A 17,808-nucleotide genomic window follows, 5' to 3' on the forward strand; every position below is an offset into this window, starting at 1 on the left:
TGACTGAAGCTCCCAACCGCTCCTTTTTTTCTTTTTCTTTTTTTTTTATTCTGGGCCAGCTTTAGCTCTGAGGCCTTGGCTGCTTTGTTTACCTTCTGTATTTGATACAATGTTGCGGTCTGGCTGGCTGAAGCCCGGCTGAGTAAAGCAGGTTTCTGGGGTTTTGTTTAGCTTCTATATTTGCAACATAGTTGCTTAGAGTTGCAGCTGAGAGGCCAGCAAGTCAGGCGGGGAATGTTGGAGTCCTCCGTCACTGAAGGAAGCAAGCCTCCCTGTTCACATCAGCTGCCTGGCTGCCAGCCGCCATCTTGGCTGGCAGTTAATTTGCATATCTCCCTGATTAGCCAATGGGAAGGGTAGCAGTCGTACACTAATTACCATGTTTCTCTTTTATTAGTGTAGATATGCTTTAAGTTTCTTTTAAAGCCAAATCTTTAATGACCTCCCTGGTAACAGAAGATTATGATGCATTAGCCTTGATGAGTGTTTTCTGTTTGTATCATTCATGGGTGTGAAGCACTGACGAGGGCTCAAGGAGGAGCTATCTGGGGACATAATGGACACTCTTGTCCAGTTCCTTATGAATTTTGTGTTCACAGTATAGTTTATGGGTTGGTTTGGAGTGAGAGAAGATGAATATCTGCTGTGTCTCCATTGTCAGCTAGAGACCAGGCAAGGTGCCTTACATATACATCTTCATTTAATATGCACAGAAACACAGTGAAGTAGATATTTATTATCACACTTGGTCATTGAGAAAATCAAGCCTTAGGAAGGTTAAGTGGCTTACTCAATTATTACACAGGTAGTACCTGCTGGTTTCAGTATGAACATTCCCATAAGGCTTCATAAAGTGGAGCTGCTGACAATGCTAATACATTCATCACAGATGTAAGCATCAAAATTCACCTTGATCTTAATATACGAGCACTACTGTGACATTCTATTACGTCATGACTGTACATCATGGTCACTCCATGATGTCTGTTCCTCACCTCTCCTTCTAATAAAATGCATTTGTGCCTTTTATGTCTCAAGGAGAAGGACTACTGAGTCTAAATGGAATCAGGTGGTTCCAGCACCGGCGCCTAATAACTCCTGCATTCAATTTTAACATCCTGAAATCCCACACCAGCGTGATGGCCCAGTCTGTAAACGTAATGCTGGTAAGTGAAGGGATAAAAGTGTTCTGATGTGGCCCTGACCGGTTTGGCTCAGTGGCTAGAGCATCGGCCTGCAGACTGAAGGGTCCCGGGTTCAATTCCAGTAAAGGGCATGTACCGTGGTTTCGGGCACCCCCCCAGTAGGGGGTGTGCAGGAGGCAGCTAATGGATGTTTCTCTCTCATCAATGTTTCTAACTCTCTATCCCTCTCCCTTCCTCTCTGTAAAAAATCAATACAAAAGAAAAAAAAGTGTTCTGATGTGTTGCAAAATACTTCCAACAGGAAATGAATTAGACATATGTGTAGTGGGTAGTGAAAGTCAAAGGGAGATGATTTCTAGAAATCAACCAATGTGCAAGTACCCCCTAAGCAATAGGTGTCTATGTAAACCTTTGCTATGTTTTTTGGGGTGATAAAAAAGAGGAAGATCTGGTTGTCTGTCTTAGATATATTTTGAGATCCTATGGCAGTAAATCAAAGTAGTAAGATTCCAATGGTAAATGCTGTAGATGACAGGTAAGGAAATCTGGAGTAGCTATAATTGCTTCAAATTCAGAGGAGACTCACATTTATCATGAAATCTGAGCTGGACTTGAATATGTGAATAATATGGATGAGGAAACTTAGGCAGAGTGAGTTAGATTAGTATGAACAAATGTTTGGAGGTTGTAATGGATTTGCCTGATAGCCATAAATGACCTGGCAAATGATAAGTGTCTACATTAAAGTCACAGATGTGAGTTTCCTCACAAAGGATCATTAGGAGCTGATTTGCACCCTTCCAAAGGGGCATGAGAAGGATGCAGAGGACTGTTCCTATGGGCAGTCCCTGGTTTATAAATGAGTTCTATTCATAAACTCCAGGTGTGAATGATACATTTTTAAATTGTACTTATTTAAAAATCAGACTAGTAATGTACTAAGACAGTTTCATTGGAAACACTTCCAACCCCATAAACAAGCCAAAGTTTTCTTCCACCTTCATCTGCATGCCTATTTCTTTCTGCACGAGAGAACCACTGATTGGCTGGGTTCTCAGCCAAGCTCAGAGAAGCGGATTTTCCCTCCAGTCTGCTGGGACTGTGGTGAAAGCAAGTAAGTACCAGTCAAGGCAGAGAGCTTGAGGTGCAGGTTAGAGTGAGAGGGGGCATGCTCTTCAGATTCTGGTGCTATGCAGCTTGGCTCACAATTTCATATCAGCCAGTGGTGGCCTTTGATTTTATCACCATTTCAGTCAACCATTTCTGTCTCCCTCACTTCTCAGTCCCACATTTCCCTGAGATTCCTCTCACAGCTCTTCCTTCTGCTGAATTGTGCCAAAGTGCCTCCAGCATTGAGCCTCCCCTTGGTTCTCCTTTCTTCTAAACTCGCTTCTGTACTCGGTAAAATTTACATCATTCGGGGTGATAGCAATTGACGAAACAGTTGACACTTAGGTAAAAACTTTAAAAACATCTCTTTGCCTTCTTTTGCGTGGCCTCCAAATCCTTAGCACCTAGCTATAGGTATTGTCACTCAATAAATATCAGTTGACCTGAACTTAAACATTTAGACTTATTAGTATTTTTACTTTTAATGTTCCAAGTTTATTCTAAGTACAATTATGGTGGTTGGAAGTAGTAATGGGGTGAGGGAGCCTAACAGTTTGGGGACTGAGGGTAGAGGAAGCCCTGGGCAGACTCCTTGTAATTATGGGTCTTGTATCAGGGATTATCTGTTTCACTAGGATCTTATCTGTTTTAAGGCAGAGTTATGGTAATAACTGAAAGGTCAATGATACTTAATTCAGCCATTTACTGGGCATCTGGTTGGCTCCATGCTCTTTCTCACCCAGCTGGGTGCATTTCCCCCCCTTCCTGATGCTAAGTAAACATTTAGCTTATTTGCTTGTATGAATTTTGGCTAGGTTAGGGTTGTCTCCCTTACATCATAAGGGCAGGGTCACATAAAGGCACTTGGATGGTGATGTTGATCTTGACTTCCTGTGTCAGGATAAATGGGAGAAGATTTGCGGCACCCAGGAATCAGTTTTGGAGGTCTTTGAGGACATCAGCTTGATGAGCCTGGACACACTCATGAAATGCACTTTCAGCCAGGAGACCAACTGCCAGATAAACAGGTTAGTGACAGGAGGGCAAAAAAAAACCCCACATTTGTTTGCCATTATCAGTCACCTATTGAGATATTATCTCCATTTTCTCTCTAGTTCCCATGATTATTATACTAAAGGGATATGTGAAGGCAGTGAAATCGTCTATAACCGCCTGTTCAGTTTCTTATATCACTATGACATAATTTTCAAATGCAGCCCTAAGAAGCGCCGCTTACAGAAGATAATCAACAATTTGCATCAGTACACAGGTATTTCTTGGGTTTGGGTTGCCCGAGTGCATACATTGTCATAACTGTATTGTGTCTGTGTAGAGGAATAGGCCAATGATACATAATTCAGCCATTTACTGGGTATCTGGTTGTGAAAAGAGAAAGAATGCTTGTTCTTAATGGAGCTTTTAAATGCAAGTCCTTTAGAGAAGTTTGCTACATTCATAGTAGTGTTTTATGAGAGAGAAGTTTTCAATGTATTCTATAATTTTTATTATGCACAATTTTTATTAATACAAATGTAACAAGTGAGCACTTAATATTTCAAAGCATAAATAGCATTTGGCTATTTGCACCATGCTTGCAGTAATAATGACAAGTGAAAAATATTCATACAACACAGGAATGAATAGGGAAACAGAGTAAACAGGAACATACAATCAAAGAAGGGGGAAATGGGGAGTTATCCAATTGGTATGAAGTTTTAGTGCTGGAAGACGAATAAGTTCCAGAGAGCTGCTCTACAACATCGTGCCTACAGTTAACAATACTGCATTGTACACTTAAAATGCATTAAGTGGGTTAATCTCTGATAAGCATTATTACCAGAATTAAAAAAAAGTTTTAAAAGCTTGTTTCAAAAATAAATAGTTTTAATAAAACATAAACAAAGAAGTTGAACTAGATTAAACTTTCTAAACAATTCAATATTACTTTTTAATGAACATAACAATAGAAAATGCTTATTGAACAGTTAATTAATCCTCCTTTAGCTCCACCAATTACTAGCAGTGTGACTTTGAGCAAGTTACTGCTTTGTCTCAGTTTCATCTATAAAATGGAGATAAAAAGGATTTAACTCATAGGTTTGTGGTGATGATGAAATATGTTTATATTTGTAAAGCACTTTGAACATTTCCTGGAATTGAATCAACATTAAATATCCTAATATATAAAGAGCCGGGGTCCATCATGACCGAAACGTCTGGATGGATGACCGAACACCAGGCTAGGGTCCCGGCCGGCGTGGCAGAACTCAGTCCTGGGTCCCGGTGACCTGTGGCGGAAGTCGGTCCTGGGTCCTGGACCCCGGCGGCATGGCGGGAGTCAGTCCTGGGTTCTGGCCAGCATGGCAGAAGTCAGTCCTGGGTCCCGGCAGCATGGTGGGAGTTGGTCCTGGGTCCCAGCGGCCCATGGTGGGAGTCTGTCCTGGGTCCCGGCTGCCCACAGTGTGGCGGCAGGAGGGAGCTGTGGGAACGGAGCCATGTTGCCATCGAACTGGCCTCTTGGTCCCTCCCCTCCATCGCAGGCTCTGGGGAACCAGAGCCATGCTGCAATCTGGGAATCTTGGTCCCTCACCTCGCCCAGAGGCTCTGGGGAGCCGGAGCCATGCTGCGATTGGACTGGCCTTTTGGTCCCTCCCTAAGGGGTCCCGGATTGTGAGAGCATGCAGGCTGGGCTGAGAGATGCACCCCCTCCGAGTGCACGAATTTTCATGCACCAGGCCTCTAGTCTATATATATAAAAGCCTAAGCAACGGAACGACCGGTCGACTGGTCGCTATGACACACACTGACCACAAGGGGGGCAGACACTCAATGGGGGAACCCACCTGATAAGCCCTGGGGGGGGGACAGCCAGCCAACATCCCACGATCCCTTCCCCCAGCTGGGCCACCCCCCACATCAGCCCCAGTAGCCTCCAGGCCAAGAGACCCCATCTGTGCATGAATTCATGTACTGGACCTCTAGTAATATATATTTGTCCTAGGAAATTTGCAAGATACACCTAAACATGCACACTCACACACATATAAACACATAAACATAGATATTGTTAGAAGGACACTCAGATAAGCAGATTAGAAACAATTTAAGACACAAATAGGCATTATGCATAGCAGTTCTCAAACCTGTTCCCATCATGGCCCACACAGAAAATGTTAATATTTATATGCCTCATTGGAATAAATAAGAGTGGATTTTGTGGCATCAACATATGACTTGGTGAAAAAATGTTTACATTTTCTTGATATTAAATAATTATGATTTAAAAATGCAAAGTATTAGGAAAAAAATTAAATGTTAAATTTTAAATTTCTTTCAATTACAACTGACATTCAATGTTATATTAGTTTCAAATATGCAGCATAGTGGTTATACACTTATATAACTTTCAAAGTAATCCCCCCAATAACTCTAGTACACCATACATACTATTACAGTAGTATTGACTAGAGGCCTGGTGCACGAAATTCGTGCACTCGCGGGGGGGTGGGGGGGGCGTCCTTCAGCCCAACCTGCACCCTCTCACAGTCCAGGAGCCCTCGGGGGATGTCTGACTGATGGCTAGGCCACTCCCTGACATCCTTACTTCTGCCACGCAAGTGGGAGAGGCTCCCGCCACCACCGCTGTGCTTGCCAGCCGTGAGCCCAGCTTCTGGCTGAGTGGCACTCCTATGGGTGCACACTGATCACCAGAGAACAGCTCCTGTATTGAGCGTTTGCCTTCTGGTGGTCAGTACACATCATAGTGACTGGTCATTCCACTGTTTGGTCAATTTGCATATTAGCCTTTTATTATATAGGATATACCCTATGCTGTAGTTTACATCCCCTTGACTATTTTGTAACTTTCAATTTGTAATTCTTAATCCCTTCACCTTTTTCATCCAGCTTCCCTCCCCCTCCCATCTGGCAACCATCAAAATGTTCTCTGTATCAGATCGCCTGGAGAGAGGTGGGATCTGGGTCTGGGCTGGAGGGAGAAACGCATGCAGCTGGGACTAGAATCCCAGAGGGAGACTGTGCTGCACTAAATCTGTGGCCCTTGGGGTCAGTGTAGCCCTCAAATGTGGAAGGGGGTCCACAGGGCTGCTGGAAGTGGGGGACGCTAGATCTAAGCTCACAGCCATGGGAGACTGTGCCCAGAAAGGCAGCCTGAAGTTCTATATTGGCTGTGCAGTGACGGGGGGAGAAAGATGCGAGGCAGCACAGTTGCTTTGTCCTTTTTACTTCCTTGCTTTTGTTTGCTAAATCCAGTACATGGATCTTCCGATTAAAAACACTCACCAAGACTGCAGAAGAAGGTGGTTTTTGTGGAAACTGGGGAGAAGAATAGGGAGAAATGAGCAGGAAACCAGCTCTGGGACAGTCCATCCCTCCAATCCAGTCTTGAGTGCAGCAGGGAAAGGAAGAACCTAAACACCCCCAGGGAGCCCTAGGGGGCTGGGTTGAGGGGCCATTTGGTCCCAGAAACTAATACATAAACACTGCCACCCAGGGGCTGTGTCAGAAATAGATGCTTGTGCAAATACAACTGAAGGCAGGCAGAGAAACAAAGTGAGCAGAGTGAGTCCACCTGCTTGAAATCAAGGCTGTGGCTTATGAAACAGAGGAGCAGTGGATGGCTGGGAACTTCAACACTGTACTGACTACCTGACAGGAAACAGATATACCAGGCAGAACAGTAGAGAAGGGTCTTAAACCCATGGGTCATTGAAGCTCCTCTGAAGCGAATGAACTTCACTACTTCACTTTTTTATTTTTTACTTAAGAAACTAAAATTTCTTTCTCACTTTATTTTACATTTTTATTATTATATTGTTATTTTTAATTATTATTACTATTATTTCACCATTTTCTAAAGTTTTATTTTATTTTTTCTTTATTTTATTTTAATTTTATTGGATTGGTGTTCTACATTCTATTTTTATTTTTATTTTAGCATTATTTTACTCTATCTCGATTTTTCCTTTATGCCAACACTTTTTTCCTCACTTTTCCCCTTTTTCATCCTGTTTCTCTTACCCTGTTCCTTCTTTAGTTTTTCTCTACCATTTCTTTTTCCTCCCTGTTAAAAATTGATCTTACTCATATATCTAATTTCCTCTCCCCTGCTCCAAGTCCATGCACACTTCTCTTTTCTCTTTCTTCATTAGCCAAATTTTTTTTCCTTTTTTTCTTTCTTCCTGTCTCGTTGTTGTTTGTTTGTTTGATTGTTTATTAGTTTGTTTTTTTCTGTTTTTTTTTATGCTTCTGTTTTTCCTCCCCTTGCTTGTTCTCTTCTTCTACTAATAACTTCATTAGTTTCAATGACCAACTCAGGCCTATCTACTCTCTATTATCTTCCAAAAATAGATGAATACATAGATAGATAGACTAAAGAAAGGGGAAAAAATTATACACATATATACAAATTTTCCTTTATATATATTCATATATATGTTTCAATTTTTTGTATTTTGGTTTTTACTTTTCTTCTTATACACTCACTCTCTTTCTACCTCCTCTATACTGAACTGTGGCTATTTCCCCATTCATTCAGTTCCTTGACCTTACATGCTGGAAATAAGCTCTACCTCTTCAGATTCTGCTTCCCTCCTTCTTTTTTGGGTATTTGTTGTTTGCATTTTTTGGATTAGTTGTCGGGTTTTTTGAGTTTTCTCCCCATATACATATACTTCCTCCCCTTCTTTTTTCTTCTCTTTCTTTTCTCGCTTACCTTTTTTCCTTTCTCAATATCATCTTTGCACTCTTTTCTCTCCCCTAATTCTCTTTTCTCTGGTGGTCACCTTTATTTGAGGTTATTGGTATCGTGAATACATTCGTGTTTGGTGCCCTCTGTCTTGTGTCTTGTCATGTTGTATTTTGTGCCTTTATGTCAATGCAGTAGAGAGTGAACTTCATAACTAGACACCCTGAGAGGAGCGAAAATGGAGAGACAAAGAAACAGCCTCCATATGAAAGAAAAGGAGGAATCACCAGAAAAGGAAGTAAACAAAATGGAGGCAAGCAATATTTCAGAGAAAGAATTCAGAACAATGGTCATAAGGACGCTGAAAAGGATGGAAGACAAATTCAACAACATGCGTAAGAAACCAAGAGGAAATGAAGAACCAAAAAGAAATGAAGAATGACATCGTTGCAATAAAGAATACAATAGAACATCAACAGCAGACTAGAAGAAGCAGAGCACCACATCAGTGAGCTAGAAGACAAGGTAGGAAAACATACCCAAGCAAAGCAGCTTCTAGAAAAAAAAAAAAAACTTAAAAAACAGGGGGAGAGCCTAAGGGAGCTTTGTTGGGACAACAAACAAAACAACATCAGCATAATAGGGGTGACAAAAGGAGAGGAAACTGAACAAGGAATAGAAAACCTGTTTGAAGAAATAATGGCAGAAAACTTCCCTAATATTGGGAAGAAAACATCGACACAAGTCCAAGAAGCTCACAGAGTCCCAAACAAGGTGAACCCAAAAAGACCGACACCAAGACACATTATAATTAAATTGGCAAACACCAACGACAAAGTAAGAATCTTAAAGGCTGCCAGAGAGAGGCAGAAAGTGACCTACAAGGGATTCCCCCATCAGACTAGTGACTGATTTCTCAACAGAAACACATCAGGCCAGAAGGGAATGGAATGAAATATACAAAGTCATGCAAAGCAAGGGTCTGAATCCAAGAATACTATAACCAGCAAGGCTATCAATCAAAATTGAAGGTGAAATCAGGAGCTTCACAGACAAAAAAGGACTAAGGGAGTTTATTACCAGCAATGCAAGAAAAGCTAAAGGGACTGCTATAAAAAGAAGAAATAGGAAGGGAAGAAGGAACACAGGCATAAATAATAAAAATGGCGACAAACAAGTACCTATCAATAATAACCTTAAATGTAAAAAATGGAAATGATTAAATGCCCCAATCAAAAGACATAGGGTAGCTGAATGGATGAGAAACCATGACCCATATATCTGCTGTGTACAGGAGACCCACCTCAGAACAAAGCACTCACACAAACTGATAGTGAAGGGATGGAAAAAGAAATTTTCAAGCGAATGGAAATGAAAAAAAACTGGGGTATCAATACTTATATCTGACAAATTAGACCTCAAAGTAAATGCCATAACAAGAGATAAGAAATGCCACTTCATAATACTAAAGGGAGCAATTTATCAAGAAGATATAACTCTGATAAACATATATGTACTCAATACAGGAGCACCCAAATACATAAGAAAACTTCTGGAAGATATCAAGGGAGAGGTCAACAGCTATACAGTCATAGTAGGGGACTTTAATACCCTACTAACACCACTGGATAAATCCTCTAAACAAAAAATCAGCAAAGAAACATCTATCCTAAATGACTCACTAGATCAGATGGAATTAATTGACATCTACAGAACATTTCACCTCAAAGCCACAGAATATACATTCTTCTCAAGTGCACACGGGTCATTTTCAAAGATAGACCACATATTGGGACACAGGAAAAGTCTCTTCAAATTCAAGAAGATAGAAATCATATCAAGCATCTTCTCAGATCATAATGGCATAAAATTAGAAATCAACTACATTAAAAACAATGAAAAAAATCAAACACTTGGAGGCTAAATAGCATGCTATTAAACAGCGATTGGGTTACCAAAGAGATCAAAGAAAAAATAAAAAGCATCCTGGTAACAAACGACAATGAAAATACAACAATCCAAAATCTATGGGACACAGTGAAAGCAGTCTTGAGAGGGAAGTTCATAGCTCCACAGGCCTACCTCAAAAAACAAGAAAAAAAAATATAAGAAATTATTTAACCCTACAACTCAAAGAGTTAGAAAGAGAGCAATAAGAAAAACCCAGCTAAGCAGAAGGAAGGAAATAATAAAGATCAGAGTGGAAATAAATGATATAGAGACAAAAAAAAAACAGTATAAAAGATCAACAAAACCAAGAGCTAGTTCTTTGAAAAGGATAAACAAGATTGATGAACAGGCTCGTCACAAGGCAAAGAGAGAGGACCCAAATAAACAAAATCAGAAATGAAAGAGGTGAAGTAACAACCGATCCCACAGAAATACAAACGATTATGAAAAAATACTATGAACAACTCTATTCCAACAAAATGGACAACCTAGAAGAAATGGACATATTCTTAGAAAAATACAAGCTCCCAAAACTCAATCAGGAAGAATAAAAAAATTTGAATAGGTTGATAACTACTGAAGAAATTGAAGCAGTGATCAAAAATCTTCCAGCAAACAAAAGTCCTGGTCTGGACAGTGTTACAGGAGAGTTCTACCAAGCATTCAAAGAAAAACTATCCTCCTCAGACTATTCCAAAAAATTTAGGAGGAAGGCACACTCCCAAGCTCTTTCTATGAAGCCAGCATTAACCTAAATCCAAAACAAAGACACCGCAAAAAAAGAGTACAGGCCAATATCCTTAATGAACATAGATGCTAAAATCCTCAACAAAATTCTAGCAAATCAGATCCAGCATTACATTAGGAAGGTCATACACCATGACCATCGGTTGTTACTTCACCTCTTTCATGACCAAGTGGGATTTATTCCAGGGATGCAAGGATGGTATACAATATCTGCAAATCAATAAATGTGATACATCACATAAACAAATTGAGAGACAAAAATCACATAATCATATCAATTGATGCAGAAAAAGCATTTGACAAAATCCAACACCCTTTCTTGATTAAAAACTTTCAGCAAAGTGGGAATAGAGGGATCATACCTCAACATAATAAAAGCCTTTTATGACAAACCTACAGGCAACATCATACTCAATGGGGAAAAAAACTAAATCCATTTCACCTAAGAACAGGAATAAGACAAGGATGCCCGCTTTCAACACTCCTGTTCAATATAGTACTGGAAGTGCTAGCCATAGCGATCAGACAAGAAGAAGAAATAAAAGGCATCCAAAGTGGAAAAGAAGAAGTAAAACTGTCCTTATTCATAGATGACATGATACTATACATAGAAAACCCCCAAGACTCCATCAAAAAACTACTAGACCTAATAAATAAATTCAGCAATGTAGAAGTATATAAAATTAACACCCAGAAATCTATGGCCTTTTTATACACCAATAATGAGCTCACAGAAAGAGAAACTTTAAAAAAGTCCCATTTACCATTGCAATAAAAAAATGAAAATACCTAGGAATAAACTTAACTAAGGAGGTAAAAGACCTGTACTCAGAAAACTACAGGACATTGAAAAAAGACAGAGAGGAGGACATAAACAAATGGAAGAACATACCATGTTCATGGATTGGTAGAATCAACATCATTAAAATGTCCATGCAACCCAAAGCAATATACAGATTCAATGCAATTCCCATTAAAATACCAATGGCATATTTCAAAGATCTAGAACAAACTCTCCAAAAATTCATCTGGAATTAAAAAAAGACCCTGAATAGCCACAGCAATCCTGAGAAAGAAGAACAAAGATGGAGGGATCACAATATCAGATATCAAGCTATATTACCAAGTCATGGTTCTCAAAACTGCCTAGTATGGGCACAAGAACAGACATATAGACCAATGGAACAGATCAGAGAACCCATAAATTGACTCAAGCCATTATGCTCAATTAATATTTTACAAAGGAGGCAAGAACATACAATGGAGTCAAGAAAGTCTCTTCAATAAATGGTGCTGGGAAATTTGGTCAGATACAGGCAAAAAAAAAATGAAACAGGATCACCAACTTATAACATACACAAAACAAACTCAAAATGGCTAAAGGACTTAAATATAAGACGAGAAACCATAAAAATCCTACAAGACTCCATAGGCAGCAAAATATCAGACATATGTCATAGCAATATCTTTACCAACACAGCTTTTAGGACAATGGAGACTAAGGAGAAAATAAACAAATGGGACTATATCAAAATAAAAAGCGTCTACACAGCAAAAGAAACCATCAACAAAACAACAAGAAAGCCCACTGCATGGAAGAACATATTTACCAATGCTATTTCAGATAAGGATTTAATCTCCAAAATTTACAGAGAATTCATACAACTTAACAAAAGGAAGATAAACGATCCAATCAAAAAATGAGCAAAGGACCTAAGTAGACACTTTTTGAAAGAGGACATACAGAAGTCCAAGAGACATATGAAAACATGCTCAAGATCACGAATCATCCAAGAGATGCAAAACAAAACAACAATGAGGTACCACCTCACACCTGTCAGAATGGCTATCATCAATAAATCAACAAATGACAAGTGCTGGCAAGGATGTGGAGAAAAAGGAACCGTCATGCACTGCTGGTGGGAATGCAAACTGGTGCAGCCACTGTGGAAGACAGTATGGAGTTTCCTCAAAAAGTTAAAAATGGAACTCCCATTTGGCCCACTAATCCCACTTCTAGGAATATATCCCAAGAAACCAAAAACACCAATTAGAAGGGATACATGCACCACTATGTTCATAGCAGCACAATTTACAATAGTTAAGATTTGGAAACAGCCTAAGTGCCCATCAGCAGATGGGTGGATTAAATAACAAGAAAGGGAGAGGAGAGAGAGAGAGAGAGATGCATCAATGATGAGAGAGAATCATTGATCAGCTGCCTCCTGCATACCTCACACTAGGGACTGAGCCCAAAACCTGGGCATGTGCCCCAACTGGGAGTCAAACCGTGACTTCTTGGTTCATAGGTCAATGCTGAGCTATGCTGGTTGGGGTCTCTTTTGTTTCTTTTGCCTAAGGAGAATAATCAGAAAAAAATATTACTAAGAACAATGTCAGAGAGTTTACTGCCTATGTTTTCTCCAAGGCAGTAAGATAACTATAACCTGGTAGTATAACTTGATATCAGGTAATGTGATACCTCCAATTTTGTCCTTTTGCTAAATTGCTGTGACTATTTGGGGTCTTTTTTTGTGATTCAATATAAATTTTTGGATTATTTATTCTGGTTTTGCAAAAAAAAATGCTACTGGTATTTTAATAGGGATTGCATTAAATCTACAGATTGCTTTGGGTAGTATGGACATTTTAACAATGCTAATTCTTCCATGAGAACAATGTATACTTGCATTTATTTGTATCTTTTTAATTTCTTTCTTCAAGATTTTTTAAAAAATATATTTTATTGATTTTTTACAGAGAGGAAGGGAGAGAGATAGAGAGTTAGAAACATCGATGAGAGAGAAACTTCGATCAGCTGCCTCCTGCACATCTCCTACTGGGAATGTGCCCGCAACCCAGGTACATGCCCTTGACCGGAATCGAACCTGGGACCTTTCAGTCCGCAGGCCGACGCTCTATTCACTGAGCCAAACCGGTTTTGGCTCTTCAAGATTTTTAATTTTCTGATTACAGGTATTTTATCTCCTTGGTTAAATTTATCCCTAGGTATTTTATTTCTTTTTTCTGATGCAATTTTAAATGGGATTGTTTGCTTCAATTCTCTGATAGTTCATTGTTGACATATAAAAATGCAACCAATTTCTGTATATTAATTTTTGTCTTATTACTTTACTGAATTAATTTATCAGTTCTAATATTATTTTTGTGGACTCTTTTGGATTTTTTTATGTATGGTATCATGTCATCTGCAAATAATGACAGTTTTATTTTTTCCTTTCCAATTTGGATGCCTTTTATTTCTTTTTCTTATCTGATTGCTGTAGCTAGGCCTTCCAATACTATGTTGAATAGAAGTGATGAAAGTGGACATCCTTGTCTTGTTCTTTATTTTAAGGAAACACTTTTAGCTTTTCACTGTTGAGTATGATGTTGGCTATGGGTCTGTCATATATAGCCTTTATTATGTTAAAGTATGTTTCCTCTATTCCCACTTTGCTGAGAGTTATTATAAATGGATGTTGGATTTTGTCAAATGCTTCTTCTGCATCTATTAATATGATCATATGATTTTTATCCTTCATTTTGTTTATATAGTGTATCACATTAATTAATTTGTGGATACTGAATTGACCTTGCATCCCAGGAATAAATCCCACTTGATCATGGTGTATAATCTATTTAATGTATTGCTGAATTCGGCTTGCTAATATTTTGTTAATTTTTGTATCTATGGTCATGAGGGATATTGGTCTATAATTTCCTCTTTTGTAAAGTATTTGTCTGGTTTTGGAATCAGGGTAATGTTGGCTTTATAAAAGGAGCTTGGGAGTCTTCCTTCCTCCTCTTCAATTTTTTGAAATACTTTGAGAAAAATAGGTGTTAGTTCTTCTTTGAATATTTGGTAAAATTCACCCATGAAACCATTTGGTCCAGGACTTATGCTTGTTGGGAGATTTTTGATTACTGCTTTGATTTCATTAGTTGTAATCAGTCTGGTCAGAGTTTCTTTTTGCTTCAGTCTTGGAAGATTGTGTTTCTGGGAAGTTATCCATTTCTTCCAGGTTGTCCAATTTGTTGGCATATAATTGTTCATAGTATTTTCTTATAACCTTTTATATTTTTATGGTGTCAGTTGTCATCTTTCATTTCTGATTTTATTTATTTGGGTTCTCTCTCCTTTTTATTGGTAAGACTGCTTAAATATTTATAAATTTTGTTTGTTTTTTTCAAGGAGTCAGCTCTTGGTTTCATTTATCCTTTATATTGTTTCTTGGATTCTATTTCATTATTCCCAATCTGCCCTTTATAATTTGTTCCTTCTACTTACTTTGGGATTTGTTGTTCTTTTCCTAGTTCCTTTGAGTATAAGGTAGATTGTTTATTTGAGATTTTGCTTGTTTCTTGAGGAAAGTCTATATTGCTATGAATTTCCTTCTTAGAACTGCATTGGCTGTGTCCCATAGATTTGGGGTCATTGTGTTTTCATTATCATTTTTCTCAGGTATCTTTTGAGTTCTTCCTTGATCTCATTGTTAACCTATTCATTGTTTAGTAGCATGTTATTTAGCCTCCATGTGTTTGTGTGTTTTTTAGTTTTCTTCTTGTAATTGATTTCTAGTTGCATACCACTGTGCTCTAGTTGCATAGAGAAAATGTTCAATATGATTTCAACCTTCTTAAATGCATTGGGACTTGTTTTGTAGCCTAACATGTGGTCTATCCTAGAAAATATTCCATGTACATTCTGCTGCTTTGGTATGAAATGTTCTGAAAATATTAAGTTAAATCCATCTGGTATAATGTACCATTTACAGCCACTGTTTTTCTGTCTGGATGATCTATCCATTGATTTCAATGGGGTGTTAAAGTCTCCTACTATAACTGATCTGTCCCTTTATATCTGTCATTATTACCTTTCTATTTACTTGATCCTGCGTTGGGTGCATAAATGTTTACAAGTGTTATATACTCTTGTTGATTGATCCTTTATTATTATGAAATGTCCTTCTTTGTCTCTTATTATAGCCTTTGTTTTAAAGTCTATTTTGTCTGGCCCAGCTGGAGTGGCTCCATTGGTTGAGTGTTGTCTTATACACCAAAAGGTTTCTGGTTTGATTCCAAGTCTGGGCACATACCTGGGTTGTGGGTTCAATCCCTGGTTAGGACATGTATGGAAGTCAACCGATCAATGTTTCTCTCTCACATCAATGTTTATCTATCTATCTATCTATCTATCTATCTATCTATCTATCTATCTCCCTTCCTGTCTCTAAGCATATCCTCTGGTGAGGATTTTTAAAAAGAAATCTATTTTGTCTGATATAAGTATTGCTAACTCAGCTTTTTTTGTTGTTTTCATTTGCATGAAATATCTTTTTCCGTCCTTTACTTTCAGACGGTATATATCTTTCTATCTGAAGTGCATCTCTTGTAGGCAGCATATATATGGGTCTTGTTGCTTATCCATTCAACTACCCTATGTCTTTCAATTGGAGCATTGAATCCATTTACATTTAAAGTATTGATTGATAGGTACATATTTATTGCCCTGTTAGTCTTTATAACTATGTTCCTCTTTTTTTCTTCTTCTTAAAGAAGACCCTTTAAAATTTCTTATAATACTGGTTTGGTGGCAATGAACTCCTTTAGCTTTTTCTTGTCTGAGAAGCTCTTTATTTCACCTTTAATTGTATAGCCTTACTGGATAGAGTAGTGTTGGTTTTAGGTACTTGCTTTTCATTACTTTGAATATTTCATGCCAATTCCTTCTGGCCTGAAGTGTTTCTGTTGAAATATCAGCTGACAGCCTATGGGAGCTCCTTTGTATGGAACTATCTTTCTCTTGCCGCTCTTAAGATTCTCTTTGTCTCTAGCCTTTGTCATTTTAATTGTAATGTGTCTTGGTGTGTGCCTCTTTGAGTTCATCTTAATTGGCACCCCCTGTGCTTCCTAGATAGGTGGTCTTTTTCCTTAACCAAGTTAGGGAAGTTTATACCTATTATTTCTTCAAATAAGTTCTTGATCCCTTGCTCTCTCTCTCTCTTCTCCTCCTGGTACCCCTATGAGTTACCTTAGAGTTTCCTCATTTTTATAATTCTTTTTTGTTTTATAACTTTATTTTTATTTTTATTTTTTCATTTTGATTTTATTTGATACTTTTGAAAGAGACAGAGGGAACAGAGAGGAAAAAAATGTGATGAATCCCCCAACTTGGGGCCTAGGGGTACAAAACCAGACTTCTCTGCCTCAAGTCCACCCAGACTGCCAGGAATTGGCGCCCAGGGTGTCCGGGGAAGCTAACCTATCACAGTACTCTAGCTAAAGCATACGTTTAAAAATACAGAGGGTTTCAACTTAACACTTAAAATTTAAGTTGCAACATCTCAGCAACAAATAACTTGGAGAGCGCATCTCAGAAGAGAAAGAATTAATGCCTCGATGTCTGCAAAGCCAAGCTCTGCTCTGCTCTGCTCCGCCCACTGTCAGGCTCAGGCAGATACTAAGGGGGCGGCGGCTCCTTGGCTGCACCGGTCACAGTGGCATCATCGTACGGAGGTAACAGCACCGTGCTGTCATTGCTGGTAACATACACCAGGACGTTGGAGTTGTTCCTGCCGTTGATGTACCGGTAGCAGTTCCAAACGCAGCTAATCAAGTAACCCTTGAAAGCCAAGAGAATGCTGATAAACAGAAGAACAACAAGGACCAAACAGGTAGAATTCACTGACATGGCATCCTCTTTGTAGGGAAAATTAGGAGGCAGCTGTCGTATGTACTCCTGAATGGAGTTTGGATAAACCAGCACAGTGATGGCAACCAAGGCACTCAGAGCAAAATCAAAGATCTGGTAACAGAAGAAAGGGACGATCCAGGCAGCACGTCGCTTGTACGCTTCGTAAGTAGCCATTGCACATATCAGGATCATGAGAAGGGAAATTGCGATAGCAATGCACATGTTGGCATCATCCATGAACTCTAAGTCGCCTCCCAGTTCCGAACTCGAAAAGTGACTCTGGTCGGGTCCACCAGGGAGCTCAGCAGAACCAACAGCACCACGGCATTGATGACCAGGTACGAGACGCCGAGCAGGATGGTGCCCGTGCGCACATGGCAGCACAGGCAGCAGCTGTTGGAGTAGAACCGCGTCCAGGGCGCGACCATCTTCATCGCTCCGACCGCGGGCAG

At 39.2% G+C, this 17,808-nt stretch overlaps 2 protein-coding genes across 2 annotated transcripts in view; one reads left to right on the plus strand and one right to left on the minus strand.

The window, feature by feature from the left end:
• LOC102262973 (cytochrome P450 4X1) overlaps positions 1-17,808 on the plus strand; it is a 46,890-nt gene that overhangs the window by 12,395 nt on the left and 16,687 nt on the right. The window contains exons 4-6 of the mRNA XM_005862319.2: positions 1,039-1,166; positions 3,156-3,283; positions 3,371-3,525. Coding sequence (XP_005862381.1) covers positions 1,039-1,166; positions 3,156-3,283; positions 3,371-3,525 — 411 coding nt within the window. The remainder of the gene's footprint in view (positions 1-1,038; positions 1,167-3,155; positions 3,284-3,370; positions 3,526-17,808) is intronic.
• Positions 16,767-17,802, minus strand: LOC102262658 (lysosomal-associated transmembrane protein 4B-like). The gene is given in 2 exon segments (XM_014536495.1): positions 16,767-17,640; positions 17,643-17,802. Coding segments are annotated over 2 exon segments (666 nt in total). The 5' UTR covers positions 17,791-17,802; the 3' UTR covers positions 16,767-17,122.

The sequence above is a fragment of the Myotis brandtii genome, unplaced genomic scaffold, assembly GCF_000412655.1.
Source record: "Myotis brandtii unplaced genomic scaffold, ASM41265v1 scaffold1631, whole genome shotgun sequence".
NCBI lineage: Eukaryota > Metazoa > Chordata > Mammalia > Chiroptera > Vespertilionidae > Myotis > Myotis brandtii.